Source organism: Xiphias gladius, chromosome 6 (genome assembly GCF_016859285.1).
Source record: "Xiphias gladius isolate SHS-SW01 ecotype Sanya breed wild chromosome 6, ASM1685928v1, whole genome shotgun sequence".
Lineage (NCBI taxonomy): Eukaryota > Metazoa > Chordata > Actinopteri > Istiophoriformes > Xiphiidae > Xiphias > Xiphias gladius.
The window spans coordinates 20,025,235-20,048,293 of record NC_053405.1 but is presented as its reverse complement, the minus strand read 5'-3'; the positions used below and the strand labels follow the sequence as shown (position 1 = coordinate 20,048,293).

Here is a 23,059-nt window from a genome sequence, read left to right as displayed (position 1 = left end):
ATGACACAAAATGGAATTATATGGTTTAGACTGTGTGGATTTAGTGGTCTCATATACAATACAATTTCTTTTCATCACCAAAAAGTGCAAATTCTCCAAAAAAATCACCTATATTCCTCCCCCCTGCAGCTTCCAACAGATATGGACTGACAGACTGCTATGCTGGGAAAAAAATCTTTGTGATGAGAAAGGGATTATCTAAAAAGTAAATCCACACTGAATCATGTAGGAAAGAAAACGGCTGCTGCACTCGCCTGGGTTTAAACGCTGGATGATGTTGCACTTTCTGGCCAAACTCCGTTCAGTTAGTGAATTCACAGCAGGTATTCTTCCTTTGGGATACACTTGTTGTGATACGCAGAGTGGCGGGGGTGGTCAGGTGTCCAACACGGAGGAGAGTTTTAACTCACAGAGAGAAGAAGAGCAACAGTTTTCTGCTTAATGTGACTCTGTGTGCATTTACAGTTAAATGTCCAGATTTGAGAACTGGGACGTATTCCACCATTTTAAAATGTACATCAGAAAAAACCTTTGTAAAGATTTATCATAATAATCACAGTTACAAATCAATCTATTATAAATAGTAGCCTATTTCTTTCTCTCCCAAGTTAAACCATTGAATGAACTATAGATTTATCGAATATTTATTATGATCAATATTATTCTTTCCACTCTACTGCAATAATCTTAATTTGACATGGATGTTAAGGCCAAAAAAATTTTCTGTTCTGATTTGCAAAAGTGCATGATGGTCATTCGGCCATTTCATCCTTCTTTCATAATCATTTAAGCTCTATATGGATACCAGATCCAGGCTTTAACTACACAGACAGGGCGTTATTGCAGACAAAGAGATTCTGCAGTGGATACAACACTGCATGTTTAACATTCAGCACAGCTAGCCTTCTCAGAAAGCTTTGCAACTGTTATACAGGTTTCTTTTTCAAGAAAAGGAGTCTCCCAAAATGAGCTCAGATGACCTTTCTCCCAACAAGATCTGAGACAGTAAGCAGAGAGCAGGCAGGGGAAGATCCCTCCTGTACTCCCTCCTACCATTGTGTGACAATGCAATAAGCTGCATATAGCAGGTATGGTGGTAGTATAACAGAGATTTGTTTGTTTATGTTCAGATGAGGTGGCAGCTCAAACCACCTTCTATCCAGATACCAAATATTCAAGTTTTTTCTTTTTTTTTTCTTTTTCATCATCATCATTTTTTTTTTTGCATTTAAATAATCATCTGCACTGAGAAAAAAAAAAACATCAACAGGAGCAACAAAATAATAACAGTAGTGATAACCTTAAAATAAAAGCACACAAAATTCAGGATGGCCTTTCGCAAAGTGCTTTTGTTACAATCGCAGAAGCTGAAAAAAGGCAGTTGGATAGCGGTACACCAGGGGCCTTTTGAACTGTCTGTCCACATGTCTGTCTGTCCACAGTAGAGGGATAGTGAGGCTAGACAGACTGACTGAAACAGCCAACTGCAAAATGTTGACCATTTCCTCCTGCTGTCTTCAACTCACATCCTTTTACACCTGCCCAAAAACTCCAAAGTGGGAATCACAGTATGAAGTTATGGAATGTATCCTAAAATTGGTTTAGGTGACTGAAAGCTGAAACTGTGTCTTCCCCAAGACCTTATCCGATCCTCTCTCCCTCCTTTCTCTCCTGCTGATTCCCCTGCTGAGGGTTTGTGATCTTTGATCAAAGGCCAGTCGGCAGCAAAGATGTAGACTCTGAGTCCGGAGAGAGGAAGAGCAATGGGAGAAGAAAGTAAGAGAACATACAGCCCCCCCGTCCCACGTCTGTGTTTTTCCAAACTCATGTCCTTTCAAAAATTTTACAGTCTGACTAATAAGACTGAATCTCCAGTGGCTTCCTTCCCTCCAACAAACAATTCACTGGATCAATATTAGACGGAGAGCTATACATTTAACTGTAATAACTTTACAATGAGGGAACTCTTCCTGCTTATATCTCTCTAGGAAGTATTATGTTTAATATTGGTATGAACAAGAAAGGCAAAGACAGAGAAGTAACTTGAGGGGGTGATCAGACATAACCACAAACTGAGCAGACATTGAAACCAATGCATAGCAGTGTATTTTCCACCTGAGAAGTACTTACATAGAGACAAAAGAGATCAGCAACATTCCCCTTGTTGCAGTCCCCCAATGTGAAATCTTTGATGACCTCCTCTGTATTACAATTCTTATCATATTGTGGTCATGCAATTCCTACCAGCTTACAGGACCAACACTGAACCATTGCTCAGCAAATAGTCCATCACCTGGGCTTTCTAACATCATCCCTGAAAACAACATCCAGCCTTCCCCTACCACCCGTATTTAATCCTTCTCCCTGTATGCCGTCCTTTGTATCCCCAGAGACTGAGAAAGACTCCAAGTGCAAACTGTCCCCACTTGGCTGAGAGCAGCCAACAGACAGCAGCCTGCATCTCTGAAGGACCCAGGGCTGTCTGTGTAAGTGCCAGAGCCACGCTGCGCATAGTGCTGTACTGCATATGCTGCGCTCAGCTTGCTGTGTATCAAGAGCCTGATGGAAAACACACAAAAAAAAAAAAAAAAAAAAAAAAATCAGGTGTGCAGCAAAATGACAGTCACCCTTCTGCCGTCACGAATAGCCGTAATAACAGTCACCCTGTCCTGCTTCGGTTGATTACTTATAGTTATCATTGTTATCATAGTTGTTGGTCGTCTTTGTTTTATGGCCTTCTCAGATAGATTCACCAAGAATCTTTGATAACAGCATATAAAAAAAAACAAAAAACATCAAGGTCAATTTTTGAAAACACTTGCAATGAAGTTCTGAGACTTCTTCAGTGTAGCCTGTGTCAGAGTGACCTTGGTCTGGGGCTGAGGCTGGGGACACACCAGTTACGGAGCCATAGAGGCTGGTAGAGACACAGCTCTGATCTAGTGGCTAGTACAGAGACATTATTGTGAATTAATTCAAGTAAAGTTTAGACAACTAAAATTCAATCAATTTCAGAACCAATCCAATCAGCTTTTACAATTTGGTCTTAAGATATGGGCAGAAAACAAGAAGGTAAAAACATAAAAAAGAACATAAAAAAAAGAGAAGGTGTGAGTTTTGTCAGTCCCTGCCCACTTAAGGCACACTGAGAGTCATGATGTTGCATTGTCCACCTGGTGGGAGTGAGCCTCAGCCCCACACTGCACAATACAACTGTCTGGAATATAAAAAACAACAAGCTTAGTGCTGCTCAGGCAAGGCCACAAAGTCCCAGTCTGCTTCAATTACAAAACATTTTAATTCAGTTCAACTTTTCTTAAAAATTAAACTGAAATCATCCAATTCAGCGACAATCAAAATAACAGTGTTAAACAATTGTTTTCATTATCATTTCAAATTATTATTCATCAGTTCACTGAACATGAAACAAATGTTGATAAAATCCCATCTCTAAATTTAAAAAGAACTGGAATCAATATCTGGCGCCTGCACACAGTACATCTCAGCCATCAGATCAGGACCAACTCAAATGCTTTGAATGTTTTTGGAGAGGCTTTGCTACTTTCTAAGTGCCTAAATGTTGGATATTTGGAATAATTTTTAATATGAAGAGCAAATATGATTTGCTGTTTTCACACCGTTTCTAGTTTCCATCAGAAGTTATATTCAGAATCTCTTTTCAAGAGCCTTCAGGTTCAATAGTAAAACTCTATTAATCCAACATTAGATTGGTAGCTTAAAATGTCCAATGACTTGAATGCAAGCCATTTTTTTCCTTTGGTATTTGTTGTTGTTGGACGTCTGTGTATTTCTTATTATACTGTACATGATTATTTCTATGGAGGGGTTGGATGGACTCTTTATGAGACCATTGAGTATTAACCATACGGCTCTGTGCTCATGGAAACTCGCAGGCCTTTCTGAGGTCTCTTGCCCTTCTCCCATAAGCAGGACAAGGACATTTAACATTAGTGCAAACTTTTGCTCTCTCAGCTAAAGCACCATTTCCAGTGCTATCAGGCTTTATATCCATAACCCCACCCATGCACCCCTTTACCCCACCCTCCTGGCACAGCAACCCAAAACCACGATCCCAACCCCACACAGACATATGCACGCACACACACACACACACACACACACACACACACACACACACACACACACACACACGCGCGCACACACGCACACACACGCACAACTGTGTAAAATTTTTAGAAAAAAAAATAGCTGTAGCACAACACGTTATTTTAAGAAAAATGAGTGAAGACAGACAGAAAAAACTATACATCCTCAAACCTCTGATTCTATTTTCCACAAGGATACAAAGAGCGAGAGAAAGCAAACTCAAGTAAGTATCTGTATGATTTCACACACATTTCTGCATATGTATTCAAGAGGAGGGAATCTGTGTGTGGCTTAGTCAGGGAGCCCCATTCTGGATAAATTATAGACATACTTTCAATATCTCTAGTCTACAGTAGGCTAAGATTGAGGGCAAAAAGCTTTGGTTAATCAACAAACAACATAAGACATTTGGGGAAATATTAAGGTCCAGCGAAACATATGTTTAAGATGGCTCACAGGTCTCAACAGGTGAACTTCTGCCACATCAAGACTAAATGGGTGTAAGAAGCCCACACCAAGTACCACTATAAATAAAGATCACCAACCAGGTAAGACATACCCAGCTTACATTGGTCTGCCTGTGGGAGTCAAACTGTGCGATAATAAACCCCATCTTTATCATAACGGAGAAGCAAAAATAGAAACTGAAACTCTCAAGACCCAACCAACCGCTAACAATGACCAACAAGAGTAAACAAAAAGTTATGCAAATCTGCACCAAGAGAGCTGTGAAGTAAACAAGCAACTGTCCAATGAGTTGTTGTACAATATGGTATTTTTGCTTCTATGGTACCATGGACCTATTATCACTGTGGTTCCTCAGAGAACATGTGTAGTTATGAGAGTAGCTGGTGAACAGATGGGGTAGACACAAAGTTTGTTTATCCAAGCTTGTCCTGAGACCCTAGCCTGCCAGCCAGCAACGCATGCTTGTGCACATGCACGCAAAAAATGCGCGCGTGCGCACAAACACACACACACACAAACACGCACATACACAAACGCACACACACACACACACACACACACACACACACACACACACACACACACACACACACACACACACACACACACACACACACACAGTTCCCTTTCTTCATCTGCCTCCTCTTTCTATCCCCTTTCTTAACATTAAGGCATAAAGACAACTCACTTGATTTCTTTGAATTTTTCAAGTGCAATCAGTTACATGGATTAATTTAGCTTTTTTTTTGAATGTCACAATGCCTAACATGTTTGTATCTGAACCTGCCTAGCTTCTCTTTTGGAAATTTGAAGACGCATATTTCTGGTTTGATTTTTTTTTTTTTTTTTGGCAGCTTGTCATCAAAACCTGAACAAAACCAGTGAAGGAGCTCAACTTCACCATGGACAGAAGAAAGGGCTGATCTCATTTGCAACTGGTTTGTTTCAAAGTACCCGTTTTGTTGACAAAAGTGCCCTCCTCAGTAACAAAGTGCATTCATAACCTGCCTCTTTCCAATTAAGGTGCAAAAGGGACTGATAGTTGAACAGCACTACTGCAGAAGTTATGGGGGGGGGGGTTATGTTCTCCTCTTGATTCAAAGGCTCAATGTGCTAGCTTGGAAAATAACATTGGATTTGGAGTACAAAAAACACAACTTGTATATTTTAAGACTAACAAACCCAGATGTATGGAATCACTTACAATATTCAATCAGATATGTGAACTCTGGTGTTTTCCCCTTCTCTAGAGGATACCTGGACTCAATGAGTGAGTGTGTGTGTGTGTGTGTGTGTGTGTGTGTGTGTGTGTGTGTGTGTGTGTGTGTGTGTGTGTGAGAGAAAGAGAAAGTGTATTGGGGCTGGCAGCTCAGGGTGCATGTTTGAACAGGCTGTGGCTGACTCACACAGTGATGATGTGGCCAGAGGGACCCTGGCTGCCACGCGCACACATGCACACAAACACACGTACATGTAAACACACTCGCACACTAAACTGCCAGCACCAGGCGTCCTACCCACAGTAACACCAGACTCTAATATAATAATATCCCCTCCAGGCTGGTTCAGGGGCATTAGAGGACTACAGAGGGAGAGAGAGGGAGAGAAAAGGCCTGATTTGATCCCCTCCTGCCTGGAAACGTGGCTGAGCTGGGGGAGATTATTTTTTGGAATGCAACAGACATTGTGAGATCCCCCTCCCCTTCCCTTGTTCCCCTCCCCCCGTCAACCAGCTGCAGCTGCGCTCCTATTTGGCCTCCCAACTTGGACAGGTATTTATTGCTCTCTTCATCATACAGGTTGCCTCATGGTTGTGTGGTCCCTAGGGCAGAAAGATTGGAATAAGCATGATACATAAACCTCCTCTCACTCCCTCCCCAACACCAGCCCACTTCCTTTAAATATACCTTTCTCTCGCTCTGTTGGATATCTTTAGTAAAGCTGTGCAAACATAGAAAAAAAGGTGCTCATCTATCTTTTCTTCGTACTCTTTGTCACTCTCTCAGTCGGGCTCCCTGTCATTCCTTTAACCTGTGGTTGGTTAAATGCTACCCGCGCCTTGTCACACAAGGACAGATTCCGAAAAACTGCACAAAGTTAAGCACATTCATTCAATCGACCTCCTCATCCTTTGGGCAGGAACTATACATGTCAAGTGTTAAGTTTAGGACAAATGGGTGACTCAATGTTTTTTTTTTTTCATCAAACATTCATACAGTTTTTTTTCATTCACCCACAAGCTTCACTCTGTGAGAAATATGACATCAAGCCTAAGAGGAAAAACCCGATTGGTAAGTACACCTCAGCATTAAGAGGGGACCAATGTCACATCACCACCTGCTGTATATACATGTATACAATTATAAAGTGTCAAGTACCCGAAGCAGTCAACAAAAAGGAACAACGACAAAAAAATTAAGACAAAATCAAAAGGGGAAACAGAAATGCTGAAATTGCAGAGTTGTGAGGGATAAGAGGCAATGTAGTCAAGCCAACAGATACATTGATGTTGGTAGTGCTTTAAAAACACAAACCCTCCACCCCTCATTTTCCCTATTCCTGCAATTGATGAGCCCCCATTAAAATGGATTCGACTCAATATGAATTTTTTTCAGTAAGACAAACCATAGATTCTTAAAATGCATTTTATAGAGTAAGTAACACTTCAATCAAACCCTTGTCTGATTCTTTCTGGAACATTTAGAGAGAAAAAAGTGTTGCATCAAAACTGTGGTGAGTTTTCCTTGCATATGCCATATTGTGGCAATGTTGTTTCTATGGTAACTGTACATTTCAGACCTGCAAAAGAATAGAAAAAGAGTTGTTTTCACTGGGAGGATTTATCCTCGCTTCACCCGTACAGCAGCCAGAAGGTGCTTGACAGACACCTTGCTTAGAGCTTGAAGGCTGTGAGGACAAAACCAATAAAAATCTAAATCAACTGCATAGTTGCTCAGAGTTTCTTTGTATCTATCATACATTTGCCTAAGCACATATGCCAATGTACAAAACCCCTAATATTATAAAGAAAGAAATGGCCCAGAAAGTGGACGTCAGGGGTGCGTGATTTGAAGCGTTCTTTGCTCTTTAACAGATAAACCGACTCAAGTGTTTGCAAGTCTATTCTGTTTCCTAAGGTAAAAGGAGAAAGAAATATAAAGATTAGATTTTTGTGACACCCTGATTTGGTTTATAGAGGAATAGTTAGTTGTTTTGTTTTGTTTTTTTTAAAGTTTGCCTTTGCGTGTTTTCTCTCCTCTCTGTTCACTGGCCTGTCTCACAGGCAGTGCAGAGTGACTATGGTGTCCAGCAGTGTCCTTGTCGGCCCTGCAGTCTCAGGGCCTTGCCTCCCCTGCCAACTCCTGCAGCTGAGGACTGTGTGCTTGGGCTCCAGCACCCCCCCCCACCTCCGCCGCTGAGGTTGCCTCAGAACGCCGCCGTCCCCTGATGGTACGAGGCCCAGGGCCTATGTCGGAGCTGGGGCTCAGCAGGCCCAGGGGGGGCTCAAGGAGCCCTGGCTCCCGCACCCGAGGCTTTCGGCCACGACGAGAAGGGATGCCGTTGCAGCCGTCCTTCTTGAGGTGGCGGTGCAGGTGATCCGAGCGCACGAAAGTCTTAAAGCAGCTTGAGCACTGATAGGGGCGCAGGCCAGTGTGTACACGCATGTGGTTCTTCAGGTCGTAGTTGTGAGCAAAGGCGGCTCCACATTGCGTACACAGGTAAGGCTTCTCTCCTGTATGCTTCCGCATATGAACTTTGAGCTTGTCCTGCCTGGGAGGGAGAAAAATAAACAAAATCACATCAGAATACGTAGGGTAAAAAATTCAAAATGAACTACAGGATTGGCTCACACCCATTTGAATGCACTCAGTACACACAGCCAGCTTCAGGTTTTCTTTTCAGTGTCAGTTGATACTCAGGCTATGTAATATCATGAAATACATAATTAACTCAAAATAAATGAATTCTAACATGTACGAGTGGCCATCTTAATATACTTTGGATGGTTTTATTTCCTATTTAACAGCCATCTTTTGGATCTATTCCAATGGAATAATTTTGTGAGGGCAGCCACACCAACTAAAGAGAAGCCATAAACTTTACATCTTTATCTGTATAATTGCATACAAGAGCACAACTGCGGACTGCCGAGAAAGCTCAGTGTTCATCGTGTCAGTTTGCATTTTTATGATTTCTGTTAACTTTTCTTTGTGGATGACCACATGACAAGTGACAGATTCCAAAAAATGCTTGTGTTTTGTGAACAGAAAAAGAAGATTTAGCTGTCCTGTGCACCTGAACAACCCCAAAAATCATTTTGAAAACTTGCCATTAATCGTTGAGTAGTACTTAAATATAGATTGGTCTGTAAAACGTCATCAGTTTTGCAGCCTAGTTATATCCCCACAAGTTGTATTTTGATTGAATTTTGAAGAGTAGGTGTCACTTCTATGCTATTCAAAATGCTGATTTGGAAGACTTACTTTCCAATAATTTATGAGTTCTACAATAATTATACTGTGGTCAAAACTAGACCAAACCATGACTTGACTTCTTCAAATCTAACGTCATCTCATTACATCCTGGGACAATTTTTACTTTGCGCTGATACACCGCCCACTAAAAACTTTATCAGGCTGCCTTGGCCTTTATCTGACTCTTGTCCCTCCCTCCCCCCTTTAGCCCTTACTATCTCTCTAGCTCCCGAGCTCTTAAATCATCTAACCCTTCTGCATCCAGGGCAGAGGGCTTCTAAATAAACAAGTGTAGTTACGACAACTCCATTTGAACACACACATACACACGCACACACATACACCTGCCATGTAAGTGGATTAGTTGTCATACAAGCAAACAAATGAACCCACTGCTACCCTTACATGTCTGTACAAACTGTTTCCCAAAAAAAAAACTAACTAAGAAACCTGTATGAGGAGACATGTGAAGAGAAACACACACATGCACACATCCAAACAAACTGGCTGAAGCCTTAGAACAAAGTGGCACACTGACAGAAGTGAATTATTTAAAGGGCAGGAGTGATTTATTACCGTGCGAGGCACACTCTTAACCCTGATCAAACAGGATTAAGATTACAATACCCCCTTCCCACTGCCGGTCGAATTGAGCTAGAAGGCAAATTCAGATTGGTCTTCCCTACCTGCCATGCCAGCAGAAGTTCTGGGTATTTCTAGCATACTGCATCTATTTCCAGCACCGATTAATTAATTAAAGGAATGATTTCAAAGAAAATGCAGGACTCCTAAATACAGGGAAACCATTTGCGCTGAAGTTCCCTGCTGTAGACTAGCAACATTTTTCTGAGTGGCACATGGCAGATTTCATTAGAGAGGTAAAGAAGTGACAGAGAGAGAGGAGGGGGTGGTGTAACTACTCTGCCGTGGGCAATAATCAACATAACCAGAGATCAAAAGTTCAAATTACTGCACTGGAGCACATAGAGCACCAGTCAGGGCCTGTGATCCCCCTCTGTATCAGAACACAGCACTTTATAGCAGCCCTCCACTAGATAACACTGCCATGGCACAGCCTTCTTTTATAGGACCCCTATGTTTAAATTCCAGGACTTTGCTATGAAGGCTGTCGTAATAAAGCAGACCTTTATAACCATCAGACCCCCTCTCTCAGAGAAGGAAGGAAGGAAGAAGGAATATTCAACATGCCATTTTGATTAGCTTTTGGCTACAGTGTGACATTGTAAAAAACCTGGTTAGGGCTCGATCAGTCCACGATCAAGGTAAACATTTAGATTTACTGCGGTACTTCCTTAATGCAAAGCTAAGTTGGTTAGTGCTAATACTCCTGCCTTTGGATTTGTGGTGTTTCCCACTGCTGGTAGGTTTGTCTACAGTGCCAGGTCCAAGACTATTAGTACATGTGACATGGGGCATTCATTAATTGGGCTTACCTGGTAAAGCGCACTTTACAGATGGCGCATTCATAGGGTTTCTCTCCCGTGTGCGTTCGGATATGGCGGGGTAGCTTGCCTGCTCCTTGAATGACCTTGGAGCATATGGGGCACTTCTGGAAGGCCTTAGAGCGCATCTTCCTCTCTCCTCCAGCTCCTCCTCCTCCACCCCCGCTGCCTCTCTCTCCAACAACCCTTTCTCTTCCAACTCTGTCTTGGCCTGTACTGCCCCGTGATAACCAGAGCGGTGGCACTCCCTGTGTCACAGCAGCAGAAGCTGTATCCTCATGCTGTGTGCTGTTAAAATAATTCAAGTAAAATTCCATGTCTGGGTCGTCCCCATCTCCCTGTTCCTCACCGGTTGTTGCACGATCCTTTTGCCTCTCGATGGAGTCCATCATCTGCTGCAAGAGGGCACTGGCTGAACCCCTCTCCCTTGCCATCGCCTCCCTACCCATGTCTTCCACTTCTGTCTCCTGCCCCAGCCTAGACTCAGGGGGGAGGTAGAAGTGCCCATTTTGGGATGGAGGGTAGTAAGATGACCCCAGACTTGCTCCATTCCCCTGCACTGCCTCCCCGTCTTCCTCTTCCTCTTCATCCTCATCCTCTTCCTCTGGCTCCTGCGTCGGGGCCTGGGCCAAGGTGAGGGCCAAAGTGGAGTAGTACTCACCAGGGCCGCCGGGAGCCCCATTGCTGGGGCCATTGCCGTGGTTAAAGTGCAGGTGTGTAGGCAGGTCCCTGAGCTCTGGCGTGCTGCAGCTGCTGCTCCAGTGCGCCCCTCTCTGGAAGTACTCCAGGTACTCCCGGGCCCGCATCCGGTTCCCCTGCTCCTTGCCTCCTCTGCCCTTTCCCTCCTCATCCTCATCTTCATCTCTTCGCTCACTGCCCGCCTAGTGAAACATGGTGGGGAACAAAGAGAGTGAATGAAGGAGATAATTAAAGTCAATGTAAGTTTGTGCAAGGGAAAGAGAAAGTGAGAAACAGACGTACAGTAGCAGAGTACAGAAAAAGAAAATACATTAAAAAAATTGAAAAAAAAAAAAAATCACATTCTGTACATCAGTTAAGGGGAAGGCTGACTAGGAGGACCTAAATTTACAAATGTAAGGCCTACCACCATGGACATCACTATCTGGGTATCCTGGATGTGCACCCAGGGCCTCAGTATGATCGTGGGTACATGCATGTGCAAAGAGACGGTAAAAACTACTTAAACTTCTACTACTAAACACATTGCTAACTGGTGTGTATAATAAACAATAAAGCAGCACAGAGCCACATTTATGTCTTCACTGGCAAATTCACCAACTCTTAAAAAGTGTCAGTGTTGAAGTCTTTATAGGATGTTAAGAAAAGTAAACGTGGGGCCACAAACTGCACTGTTACAGGTTGGGACCAGGAGCCCATGACGGTTTCTGACATGCCCTGTATGATGTGATCGTGATGTGATGTGAAGCATAGCTATGATTATCACATGATGTAGAGTATGATGTATTCAGACACAGCATATCACAGCTACACTTAATCGTGTTGAAGTGTAGCTGCGATATGCTATGCCTGTAGTCTGTGAAAGCGCATGCTGTCCTTCCACACATGCTATTGGCTCAAAATGACTAAGTGTTGAACTAACCCCAAGGCTATGGTTGTGTGTTTGGCATAGTTAGAGAGACTAAAGAGTGAGAGAGATAAAGGCCATGATGTAAGCTTGCCTATGCTGACTAATTAATGAAAGGGATGGTATGATGACCAGACACCTCAAACCCTAAGTGGCTTGACCAGAAGAACTAGATTTTGAATGAGTTATTCAAGTTCCACAACACATGAACTCACAATGGGTTATAATGGGTTGCTTATGGTGTCACTATCTCATAAAGGCAGAGCAGATCAAATCTGATCTCAAAGCTTAAATTCGACTTTGACACATGTCACTTCTAGTTCAATAATGATCTTGTACCGGCGGGGAGAGCACTTTGGTGTCCAGCAGGTGTGTACAGACGTCCTGGACAGGTGAGATTTCCAGGAGGCGTGCAGCTGCAAGAATGTCAGCCACACTGCTGTGACTGACTGTCAATGTGGCTGTGTAGGCAAAGTCCAGCAACGCTCCTAGAGCCTCTGCAGCCACAAAGTCGATGCTGTAGATGTTCTGTTGGTCAGCAGCAGCACCTGAAGTGAAGAGCTTGTGGAAGTATGAGCTGCAGGATGCCAGGACGGAGCGGTGAGCTGGGAACTCCCGGTCCTGAGTAACCAGGAGCACGTCACACAGCAGGCCGCTGAGCCTCTGCTTGTTCAGGCTGCCCAGGATGTCTGCGCTGTGTTCGGGGAAAGGGATCCCCACGGGGCCTTCCTCTGCTTCTCCTGCCCCTCCTCTCCCTCCTCCACCCCCACTGCTTGCTGTCCCCCTGAGCCGCCTTCCGCCTCTCCCGCCGGCTCCTGACGACATCTTCCACCAGCCTGCCGCCGAGCCGCCTAGCACAGCCCCCACCCGTGTATCCGTCCTGCCGTCTGTCCGTCTGCCTGTCTGAGCGGAAAAGAGTTGGATAGAGGGATGGGATGGATGGGAAAGATAAAGAGGAAAATAACAGATCAGTTCATGACATTCTGATTATACTTATATAGAAAGAGAGAGGAATATTGATTCATTCATTCACCGCAGTCAGAAATATACAACGAAATGCTTCAGAACACAACCCAGTACACACATGAACAAAGGGTTCATGGAGTACATAGTTGAAATTTAAAAGTTCATAACAAACAGGGAGGCAAAATAAAGACATACAGTATCTTCACAAAATCTCCAGAGATAGGTCATATCAGGTTGTGTGGAAATTAGCATTATCAGCTATGAAACAGGTTTGACAATTAGCATTTTGACATGTGAGATTTCATAGCAAGATGTGACAACAAAATGATTTAATATGTAAAAAATCAGTCTTAAAAAGTATGGCAACATGTGGCAAACACGGACAAACTGCAACGACAATGTCAAAACAGCTAGAACAAGTTGAAACTAACCAGTATACAGTATAGAGGGTTGAAAAAGACAGTAAATGGCCTGCAACCTAATATGACCCAACTCTGCAGTGCTTAGCAGTGCTTACAATGTTGACATTTTTTTTTCTCTGTCCTATATACTGTATGTTTATGACTTTTAGCCAGGTAAACTGTGAACTGACTTTTCAAGTCTCTAAATAAAATCTAAAATTATTGACCCTAACGAGTATTCTTGTCATGAGTATCTTGGAAATACAAAAACTTCTGCACTGATTTTTAACACCAACATGTTGAGAGTTTCCATGAAAATGTGTGTTTTTATACCCAGGCTCTCAGTATCAAAATCCCTTACCATGATGTGTTTCCTTATGTCCAAAAATTACTAATTAATGTTAAGAAAGTGCTCTCTGAGTGCCTTATCTGAACTCCATAGTGAATGCTTTACATTTGCCACATATGTTGAATGCTCAACAAATCCATTTTGTAAGCAGTAGCTCGCATAGGGAGCCAAAAAAACATAGCAGCCAAAACTGCCAATTCAAACATTTCACTCCTTTTCAGTGGACCCAAAAACAGTGAGAGAGTGTCCCAGGTAACACAACTCTGCTGCACATTACAGCTGCTGGCAGTTGATTTTAAAACAAATCTACTGGCACAATAGGAGCATTTACAGATTTACTACAAAACTGTACAACAGCACAAGTGTGACAATGTGCAATAATTCACTTTCTGATGGCACTGAATAAAGAGTGGCACTTGGCCAAGCTTTTGCCTGCTTAAACACCATGAGTGGGTGAATAAGTGAAGATGTTTATGTCCTATATATGTGTGTGCAGGTGGCTAGGTGCCTGTTTCCTTGTGTACATGCCTATATCTATGGGAGCGTGTGCATAAACTGGTGCAAGAAACCAAGTAAAAGGTCATGGAGGACAGATAGGCAGAGGGCAGTGGGGATCAAAGTGCATGCTGGGAGCTGGGCTGTGCAGCTTGTGCACTCTGTGTCAGTCGAGAGCCGTGGGGGGGGGGGGGCTGCTGCCAGAGCAGACCCTGTGGAAAAACTCCACGGGAGGAGGAAGAGGACACGCAACAAGCTGCGAGGGAACAGTATTAAAAAGGGAGGTTGTCAATCCGGTCTGAGCTGGTTACCCCACCCTGTACTGTGTGCCAAGTTTCAGGAAAGGCTGTCCCCTCGCTCACGTGTGGGGGGAGATTAAAATGATCGACTGAAGCCTGCACAGTCGGATGGGGGTTTCGGCAGAACAAGCCATCCCTGATTTCTCTATTAACACACTTACACACAAGCAAATACTGTAGCATCACAGAGACATCAATAATGCACGAAATACACATGCACATAAACACACATATAGGACATCTGCCCTCTCCAACACCCCCCCTCCATCTGCCAGGGAGACCCAGCGGGGGGGGTGAGGTTAAGGGGGCAGGCGAGGTGGTGGGGTTGCGGATGCGTTGAGTGTGTTGCTCTCTACAAGAGCAAGGCATTCAAATGACATTCCTCCAGACCAGCCCTCCTTGTATGTTTGTGCGCTACACCCCACTACCAAACCTGCCTAACCTGGCTGCCTCTCCTCTTTCATACCAGTTCACCTGTTTACATCTCTCCTTTTCTCTCCTCTCTTATGTTATATTCTCCCCTGTAAAAAGTAACTATCTGCCTCCACACCTTGAGATCTGGCAACATCTTAGTGTTAGGTAAACCCCTTAAAAAAGACCTCTGCAGAGAGGCAGGCAGGAAAGAGGAGCAGATCTTTGTTTCAACTTATCATGATCTTCTAAATGGGCCAATAATTGTTTTCATTTAGGGAAATCATTATGATAAAGAGATCATTCAAATAAAAGTTTGTGCAGTCATATAACACATCATATTTTAGAGCACTATTTTGTTTGACTAATGGTAAAAAATGGCTCCACCATTTCTTGCGCCTTACTATACGTCTCCCTTAACTCAAATTCAATTTTGATAGGCAGCTGACCACATAGCCACTGCAAACACTGCCAACGTCTTTCACAAAGCTTTGATGAATACGGACTGTCAGACATGTCATGAACAAATTTTATTATCTAACCCCTCATCTGAATATGCTGAGGGAGGGGAGGGCAAAGTAAAAGAGATATGGCACAGGAGGGAGAGAGGGAGAGCGAGCAGAGTGTGCTGGAGATGGAAGAAAGAGCAAGAGAAAGGGCAATCACACAGCTACCGGTCATGTCCTTCACAGGTGGAAATAGATCTCTGTGAGCCCATCCAGACCCGAGCCAACCTGCTTTTCACTAGAACAGACACACAGCACCTGAACTAGACCAGGCATTGCTGCAAGCTTGTGTAGCACCTTATCCCCTGGACATACACAGCTGACCCTTGGTCACGGCTTTGTGGGGTAAAGACGCTGAGCTGAGAGGAGATAAAACACACACACACACACACACACACACACACACACACACACACACACACACACACACACACACACACGCACGCACACGGTTCAGTGCCAACAAAGCATAGAAGGACTACTCTGCATGCAGGAACCACCTGTCCCTGAATAACCCGCAAAGAGCACTAAGAAAGAGGAAACAGTGCAACAAACCTGATCCCGACACCTCTTCATGGCTTGAAACATTCCTTATCACTAATTCATGCCTGTGGGTGACAATGCCTGCAGCCCAGTACAAAGCAGCGCAGCAGCTGTCCGTGTCCCTGGCGTTCCACTTCCAGGGAAGGGCCTTCTCTCAGTGCCCATTCCGTGAGTACCCAGGCCTGCTTTGCAAGTCAAACAACCGCTTTAATGCAGGACCCACCCATCCCATCCCCGCCCTCATCGACTTCATCTCATCCGTAACGTCCCTCTACCCCTTCCCATATATCTATACACAGCAAAGACAGATATCAAAATTACGCTTCAGGGATGAAACAACAAACAAAGGTCTTCCATTTTGCTCTTCCTTCAGTTGACTGTGCTGTGCGTGTGCTCTAAATATCTATGCCAAGACAGTCACACCCAATTTGGTTGTCATTCACAGACAAACATGTTGACATCAGGCTGTGGTTGCAGTTAGTAAAAGTAGTTTTATTTTGCCCGATATGTATCATCTACAGAAGGACTGCAAAATTTCCACTCTCAAAGTATCTCTGTCTTTGGCTGACACATACCAGTCATTCCTAAATACAAAGGAACAAACTGTTAACCCTGTGCAACCTCAGATGTTTCTTAGATAGACAAGAAAATAAATAGCTTACTGGCACTTTTTAAGAGCTGTACACAACCACATTTTTAAAGTTTTACCAAACTAAAGGAAATGATAAAGTAAAGAGCATTACTATCAGACTATCAAAATAAGTCAAATCAGTTATTCCAGTGGCTACTGCACTTATAGTTTCCATTGTAGAGAGCCGTTTGGTTCGACTCTACTGAATTTTAAAGCAAATATACTCCCTTTGGTCTCCTTTTATTCCAAACTTTCAGTTACTAGTTTCTTAAACTTTGGCATGGACAAAGTGATTGGCTCATAAAAATAACGCACAATTCAAAACTACTGAGCAAGCCAACTCTTAGAGGGAGCAATCAGAGCAAACATAACTGGATCATTGATCCTTTGAACCATAAATGTTAATGGAGCACAGATGGGCCACCTTTAAGTACTGAAATACAGAGCAGTTGTTAATTTTATAACAAACAGCTTGTGAAGTGTTATTAGCGTATTGCTTTTTACAAGAGAACAATTCTATCAGGTTACTCCCAATTTTACTCAGGTGAAGACTTTATGCATTCAGTAGCTCACTTGCTATCAGAGTAATTCATATATTTCAAACACAACAAGTGTTTGTATTAAGATTAGAGTGCAAAAGAAACAAAGCAAAAAAGCCAGAACTGAAAACAACTGAAAAATCTGGATATTTGATGGTAAGTTGAAGAATTTGGTTGGCCCTTTGTTCTCGTCTGGGCTTCCATGACCCGTTCTTTATCATTTCTCTTTTTCCTATCCTGCACTCATTTCACTGACTATCTCAACTGGCCTCTGTGACAACAACCGTGCATAGCCTGCCCTGCTGCAAGGGAATCACTTCACTTAGGTCAAGAAAGTTCAAGGTTGGACCAAGAGGATATTGCAAGATAATCGGAATGGGGAGGGGATGGCAGTTCCTAGGAAAAGTGGATTTTGAACAAGTGCCACGGCCAAGTGACTCACTGCTGCCAGTAGTGAAAGGAAACCTGATTGGTCATAATGGGAGCAAAGCAGGAAGAGGGCAAGTGACTGATAAAGCTGAAGTTGCGAGGGCTGGTCTAGGCCTGGCAGCTTTCACTAGAAACTAACCAGGAAGTGCTGCCAAAACACAGACACAAAGCCAGTGAAAAGGTAGTGGGCGAGGCAGGGCGTTAAACTCACAAGCTCACTCATAACTCCTGAGAGCATGGTGGCCTTGGAATCTGGCTCAGATGTCAATGATAAACTCAAGAGATCTCATTCAGTTACCTGGTGTAACCTGCTTCAATAAGAGGAAAGGTGACCGCCCATGAGCTGGGCAAAGTTTAATGTGAGGAAGCTAGCAGGGGGTTTTATGATGTCCTTATAAAAAGGTCTGAGTGTTGTGCTGCCAGATAACAAATGAACCATAAAAGTGAAATCTGTAGCTATTGCTAACTACTCATATAAGTTCTCACGCTGTTCTAAATTTGTCTGCATTTTAATTTCTTGCTTGTCTGTCGGACCCATTGTATAGCCACAGGCTAGCAAACATAAAGACTGCCCAGAAAAACAAAAAACAACATTGTAATTCAATCCAGTACGACAACTGTGAACTACTACTTTTGCAAAACTTACATTTAAAAAATTGCTTTAGACACAATAACAGAAAGATGGTGATTAAATTCTGAGGTCTTTTTTGAGTCTGTAGTCTGGTGTTGTATTAGACTGCATTATACTGTACTTTCTTATATTTGGTCCTCGTATGTAAATGAGGCAGACAATATGTCCTAATTATAATAATATAATGGAGTTCAATTTCACTCCACTAAAATGTACAGCATCAAAAATTAGAATGGAGTTGAGACAAAATAGCAGGCATCTCACTAAAGTAGTATTCACAGCAAAAACTGATCATTTTCAATAAGGTAGTACTTGACGTTGTTTGTATTGCATGGTACGGGTGTTTTTATTTTTGCGGTCACTGCATGTGGAGAAACACAACAGTGTGGTGACATTATAAAATAAATGAATTCATTCATTTCATAATGTTAGTTCTTTGTAAGTAAAAATGATTAAATCAACATTAACTTTAAAAACCGAAAATTGTCTTTTGATGGATATTTCAGTGTGAAGTCATGAGTCTTCTAACACATTTTGGGACAGTAGCCTTTCTCAAGCTGCAGTGTAATAAAACCACATCCACACTCTGAGTTCCTTTTAGCTTTAGTAACATGCTCTGATACTGCCATGCTACCAACCAGGAAGTGTACCAAAACACATGGCTTCAAAAACAGCACTATTCCCCAACGCAGTGTTGTCCAGCAGAACCCAAGCTGGCCAGTTGGTCAATCCGCAGGCCCAACATGCCCTGGCTGCACCACTTCGTGCATGCGCAGCCCAACAGGGAAAGAGGACTTCCTGTGAGTCTGTGGCAGGCGTGTAACAGAACCCGCTCTGTTATCAGATGACCAGTTCTCTGCTTGCTCGCTCTCTCTGTCCCTACTCTCTGACCCTTTATCTCTCTCTCTTCCTCTCATCTGTCGCTCTCATCTCATCATTGCTCCATCCCTGTCTCAGACTCTTTACTGCACAGTACCCACCACACCATCCACTTCCCCTTTCCAACGCTGAGGAGGCAAAGCACCACAGACCCACCCAACCCTCCGGTGTCTCGCCATACTTTAATGCAACCCACCCATCTTCTCTTCTGTTTCATCCCGAACCAATTCACTAAATCAACATGCAGACAGTGTCATATTGGTCACATATCCCCCTCCTGATCAGTTGGCCTTTCTGCTTAATTAAAAGGAGCCTCTGGTTACTGTAGTATAGTCTTTATTGTTAATATTATAATAAATTATATTGTTGACAAAAGCCTACCCATTCAACTAATTCATGTTTTTTAAAGTATATTAAAATCTTCAGGTAGCAAGTCACCAAAAGAAATCATCTAACTCCAAAAGTGTGAAAGTCTAGCTTTACCCCCATCCTGAAAAACATCCCAGCCTCTTACTCTCCCTCTCTAATTTGATCAGGTTGTGTTGGCCTCTCCATAATAAATGTCCCAGAAGAGAACAGAAGAAGCCCCTTTACTCCCCCTAGACTTCAGCACAACAACAGAAAAACAACAGAGAGGGGTCTGTCTGTCTGGCTAGTCAGGCTGGAAGCTGTGGTATACTGAGCAGCTGACCAGGGGAACCAAACATTAAGGGGGAAGTGAAGCTGCGTTCACCAAGGAAGAGGTTGATGAAAGTATTTAAACAGTAGATAAATGTGATAAACATATACACACAAACATTAGGAGACATAATAGCAGCACAGAATTGATGGTATTTGGTATGAAGTACAAAAAACTCAGGTTTTTTGTCTGGGACACAATACATAATTTCACCACATCAGAAACACTTTGAACAAACATAATGACTCTTACATGTAGTATATTGTATGCAGCCAACATTTTACTCTAAAATGAAGCCTCAAACTGCCACGGCGACATCACGCAACCTGTCTTCTCAGTCTATCTCAACCTGCTACTTTCAGGCCATAGTGGTGTAGGCACAAACATACAGGAATATCAAACTGTATTCAGCCTCACCGCCAAATTGATGGGTGGTGTCTTGGACCTGCCCACAGCCACTGAAGTCCCCTGCAATTCCCCTGGAGTCTATTGTTGGTAACACAGACGCACACGCATGCATGCATGCGTGCACACAAGCACACACTCACACACACAAACACATATGGCGTCCTAGTTTAACCTCTTGCTGGAATTTACTTCAACTAACCATTTTTTTAATGCATAGTGGTACCTAGCCAGTGGCATAAAGGGTAGCATCAGGACAATATTTACTGTAACTAATATTTTCTGTAACACTGAACTCAATAAGAAATGTCATCAACGTTGTCTGCTACTGCCTTCTGAGTAGCTTTCCAAACACTTTCCCAGCATTTGGGCGTCTTCATTTACTTTGTTCCTCTTGTGCCCTTTCCATGCCCACACGTTTAGAAAACGGGTTGAACAAGTATGGAAAGCCAAAAATTATGCATCTGGTTATCGAGCAAGGCCGTCAGGGTTCCTGTGAAGTCTTTAAACCGCGAGCCACAAACAAGCAGGACATCACAGGCGAGATTAGAATCTGCTTTTACCAAGATGCTGTTGAGGAGTGGGTGAGGAGGGGGGCGGGGGGTGTTAGTGGATTTAGAGAAAAAGATGTCCATGATTGACTATGGTGTGAGTAGCTGAGAAAAACTGAAATCAATCAGCAAGTACACAAGTTCTCATGCATAGTGCACAAAGTTACCAGAGTTTAAGTTATATTTTAATATTGCATTAGCTGAGGCAGTTTACCCTACAAGTGAAATCCAGTTGTCACAAGATATGTCACATATTCTCCTCTTCAGCAAGGAAGAGATGTCACTTACTGAGGTTTCTCAAATAAACTGTTACTCAACACCCCACCTGTACTCTGTCAGCTATCAGCATGGTCGCTCTGCCACGGTCAAGAAAACATCGGATGCAGTGGTTTTTGTGGAATAACTCCAACCCCCTAAAGAAGCAGCAAGACGGGATGTGCAACTGTCTTCACCTTTTCACTCTACTTTAATAGCAACAGGGCCATTTAATCACAGCAGTAATTGAAAACATAAAGAGAATACTGTGCCTTAATAGGATGAAAACAACACTGATGCACAATGAGCTTGTGTGCCCGTATTTAAAAAGTTAGCCCAATGTGAATAAAAACTTTAAGACGACAACTATTTCTCTTAGCAGTGTTCTATGCAGCACCTTACACTGAGCACTGACCTATTTGCCACCCCCTCCTTTATCTGCAAGTGGGTCAAGAACTCTGAACTCTATCAAGCCCCATCTTTCTCACTCTCCTTCACACACCACACGTTATGGTATTTATTTCCTCTGCTCGCCTCTTTTTTCCGTTCAGTCACAGTCTAAAGTAACAGTGTGTGCATGTGGATGTCTTTGGTGGGCTTACCAAATAGGCAGAAAATGTTTCCCGGGCCCTATCTGCCTCCCCTGCCTGTCGGCCAGCTCTGCTGCCTCCGTCTCTGGGCAGGGCTACAGCTTTACCAGGCAGGAAACTTGCGAGTGGCCCTAGTCATGCAGGCAAGCCCTTGCCTGATCCCGCACAAACAGACACCTACCCCCCCACCCCACCCCCACCAAACCGCCACCACCCCCCCCCAACCCCCCTCTATTTTCAGCCCACAACTCTGCTCCGCATCCCCTGCTCTCATTGGCTTGACAGTTGCTCATTCACCACACCTCCTCGTTGGGATAGGCTGGCGGCTGTTTCCTTTCCTGGATGGCCAAGGGCAAGGCACTCTGGGATATAGAGTTCTGAAACCCCATTTGACCTGCTTTACAGCCCCTGCTGTGGACTACGAGTCCCAGCTCTCTCTGCCCTCACCACCCCCACTATCTCCAAGCCTGCTCTAACGTAAGCACTCAGGGCTGAATTATACACTACAGTATGTTGCTAGCAGGCTGCCAGGTATTAAAGTACAGACCAGCCATCAAACAGGGCCGAGCTTCGTATGAAAAAAAGGAAACATTTCAGCCTCAACTGTCACAGCAGTAACCAAACATCAGAGGTGGATTGTTTCATCAGCTCACACTCTAGTGACATTTCAGATACACTTAAAACTCCTGACCTAAATTATGAGTTATTCCTATTCCATACAGTCTAATGCCACTACAACATGCCCTGTGCACGCAGCACCCAACTTGCCCCGCACTGAGCATTTCAATCACCACTGTCCCGAAAAGTTGTTGCGATTGCTTGTACCTTGTCCAATAGAATTATTTTTGGTTCCTCCTTCCCCTCGTTCAGTACCCCCCACCCTCTCTCAAGAGCCCCCATCCCCCCCCCTCCTCCTCTAAGTGCTTCCACCTGCCTGAAAAGTTAATGCCTTGAACACATCCTATAAACTTTATCTCAAGATTCCCCGGAGGTAAAGAGCAGTACAGAGGAAGTACTTTAGGAGGATTAAAAAAAGAGGAACCTTGACTGGGGACTACTGCTGCGACCCACCTCTCCTCTCCGGCCAACCCCCCCACCCTGCTCTCTTTTCTGTCCCCCTCCCTCATTCCTCCCTCTCTCCTCTCCTCCTCTGCCCTGCTCCCCTCTAGTCGATAGGCCCAGGGCAGACAGCGGGGGGATGGCAGGGTGCCTTTAGCTCACCTGCAATGGCCGTGGTGGTGCTTATTGTGGGTTAGCTCAGCCCTCTCCTCTCCTCCTCTCCGGAGCTCTCTCTCTCTCTCCCTCTCACTGTTGTGCAGCTTAAAGCCCCGTATGCGCTAACCAAGCAGCAGCAGATCAA

At 43.7% G+C, this 23,059-nt stretch overlaps 1 protein-coding gene across 1 annotated transcript; it reads right to left on the bottom strand.

The window, feature by feature from the left end:
- Positions 1–4,211: 4,211 nt before the first annotated feature.
- On the bottom strand, positions 4,212–22,088 carry zbtb7a (zinc finger and BTB domain containing 7a). Its single transcript, XM_040128595.1, has 4 exons — positions 22,002–22,088; positions 12,480–13,043; positions 10,526–11,415; positions 4,212–8,367 (listed from the first exon to the last, which is right to left on the bottom strand). The coding sequence occupies exons 1-4, from the start codon at positions 22,086–22,088 to the stop codon at positions 7,932–7,934; spliced, it is 1,977 nt and encodes a 658-aa protein (XP_039984529.1). The 3' UTR covers positions 4,212–7,931.
- Positions 22,089–23,059: the final 971 nt, after the last annotated feature.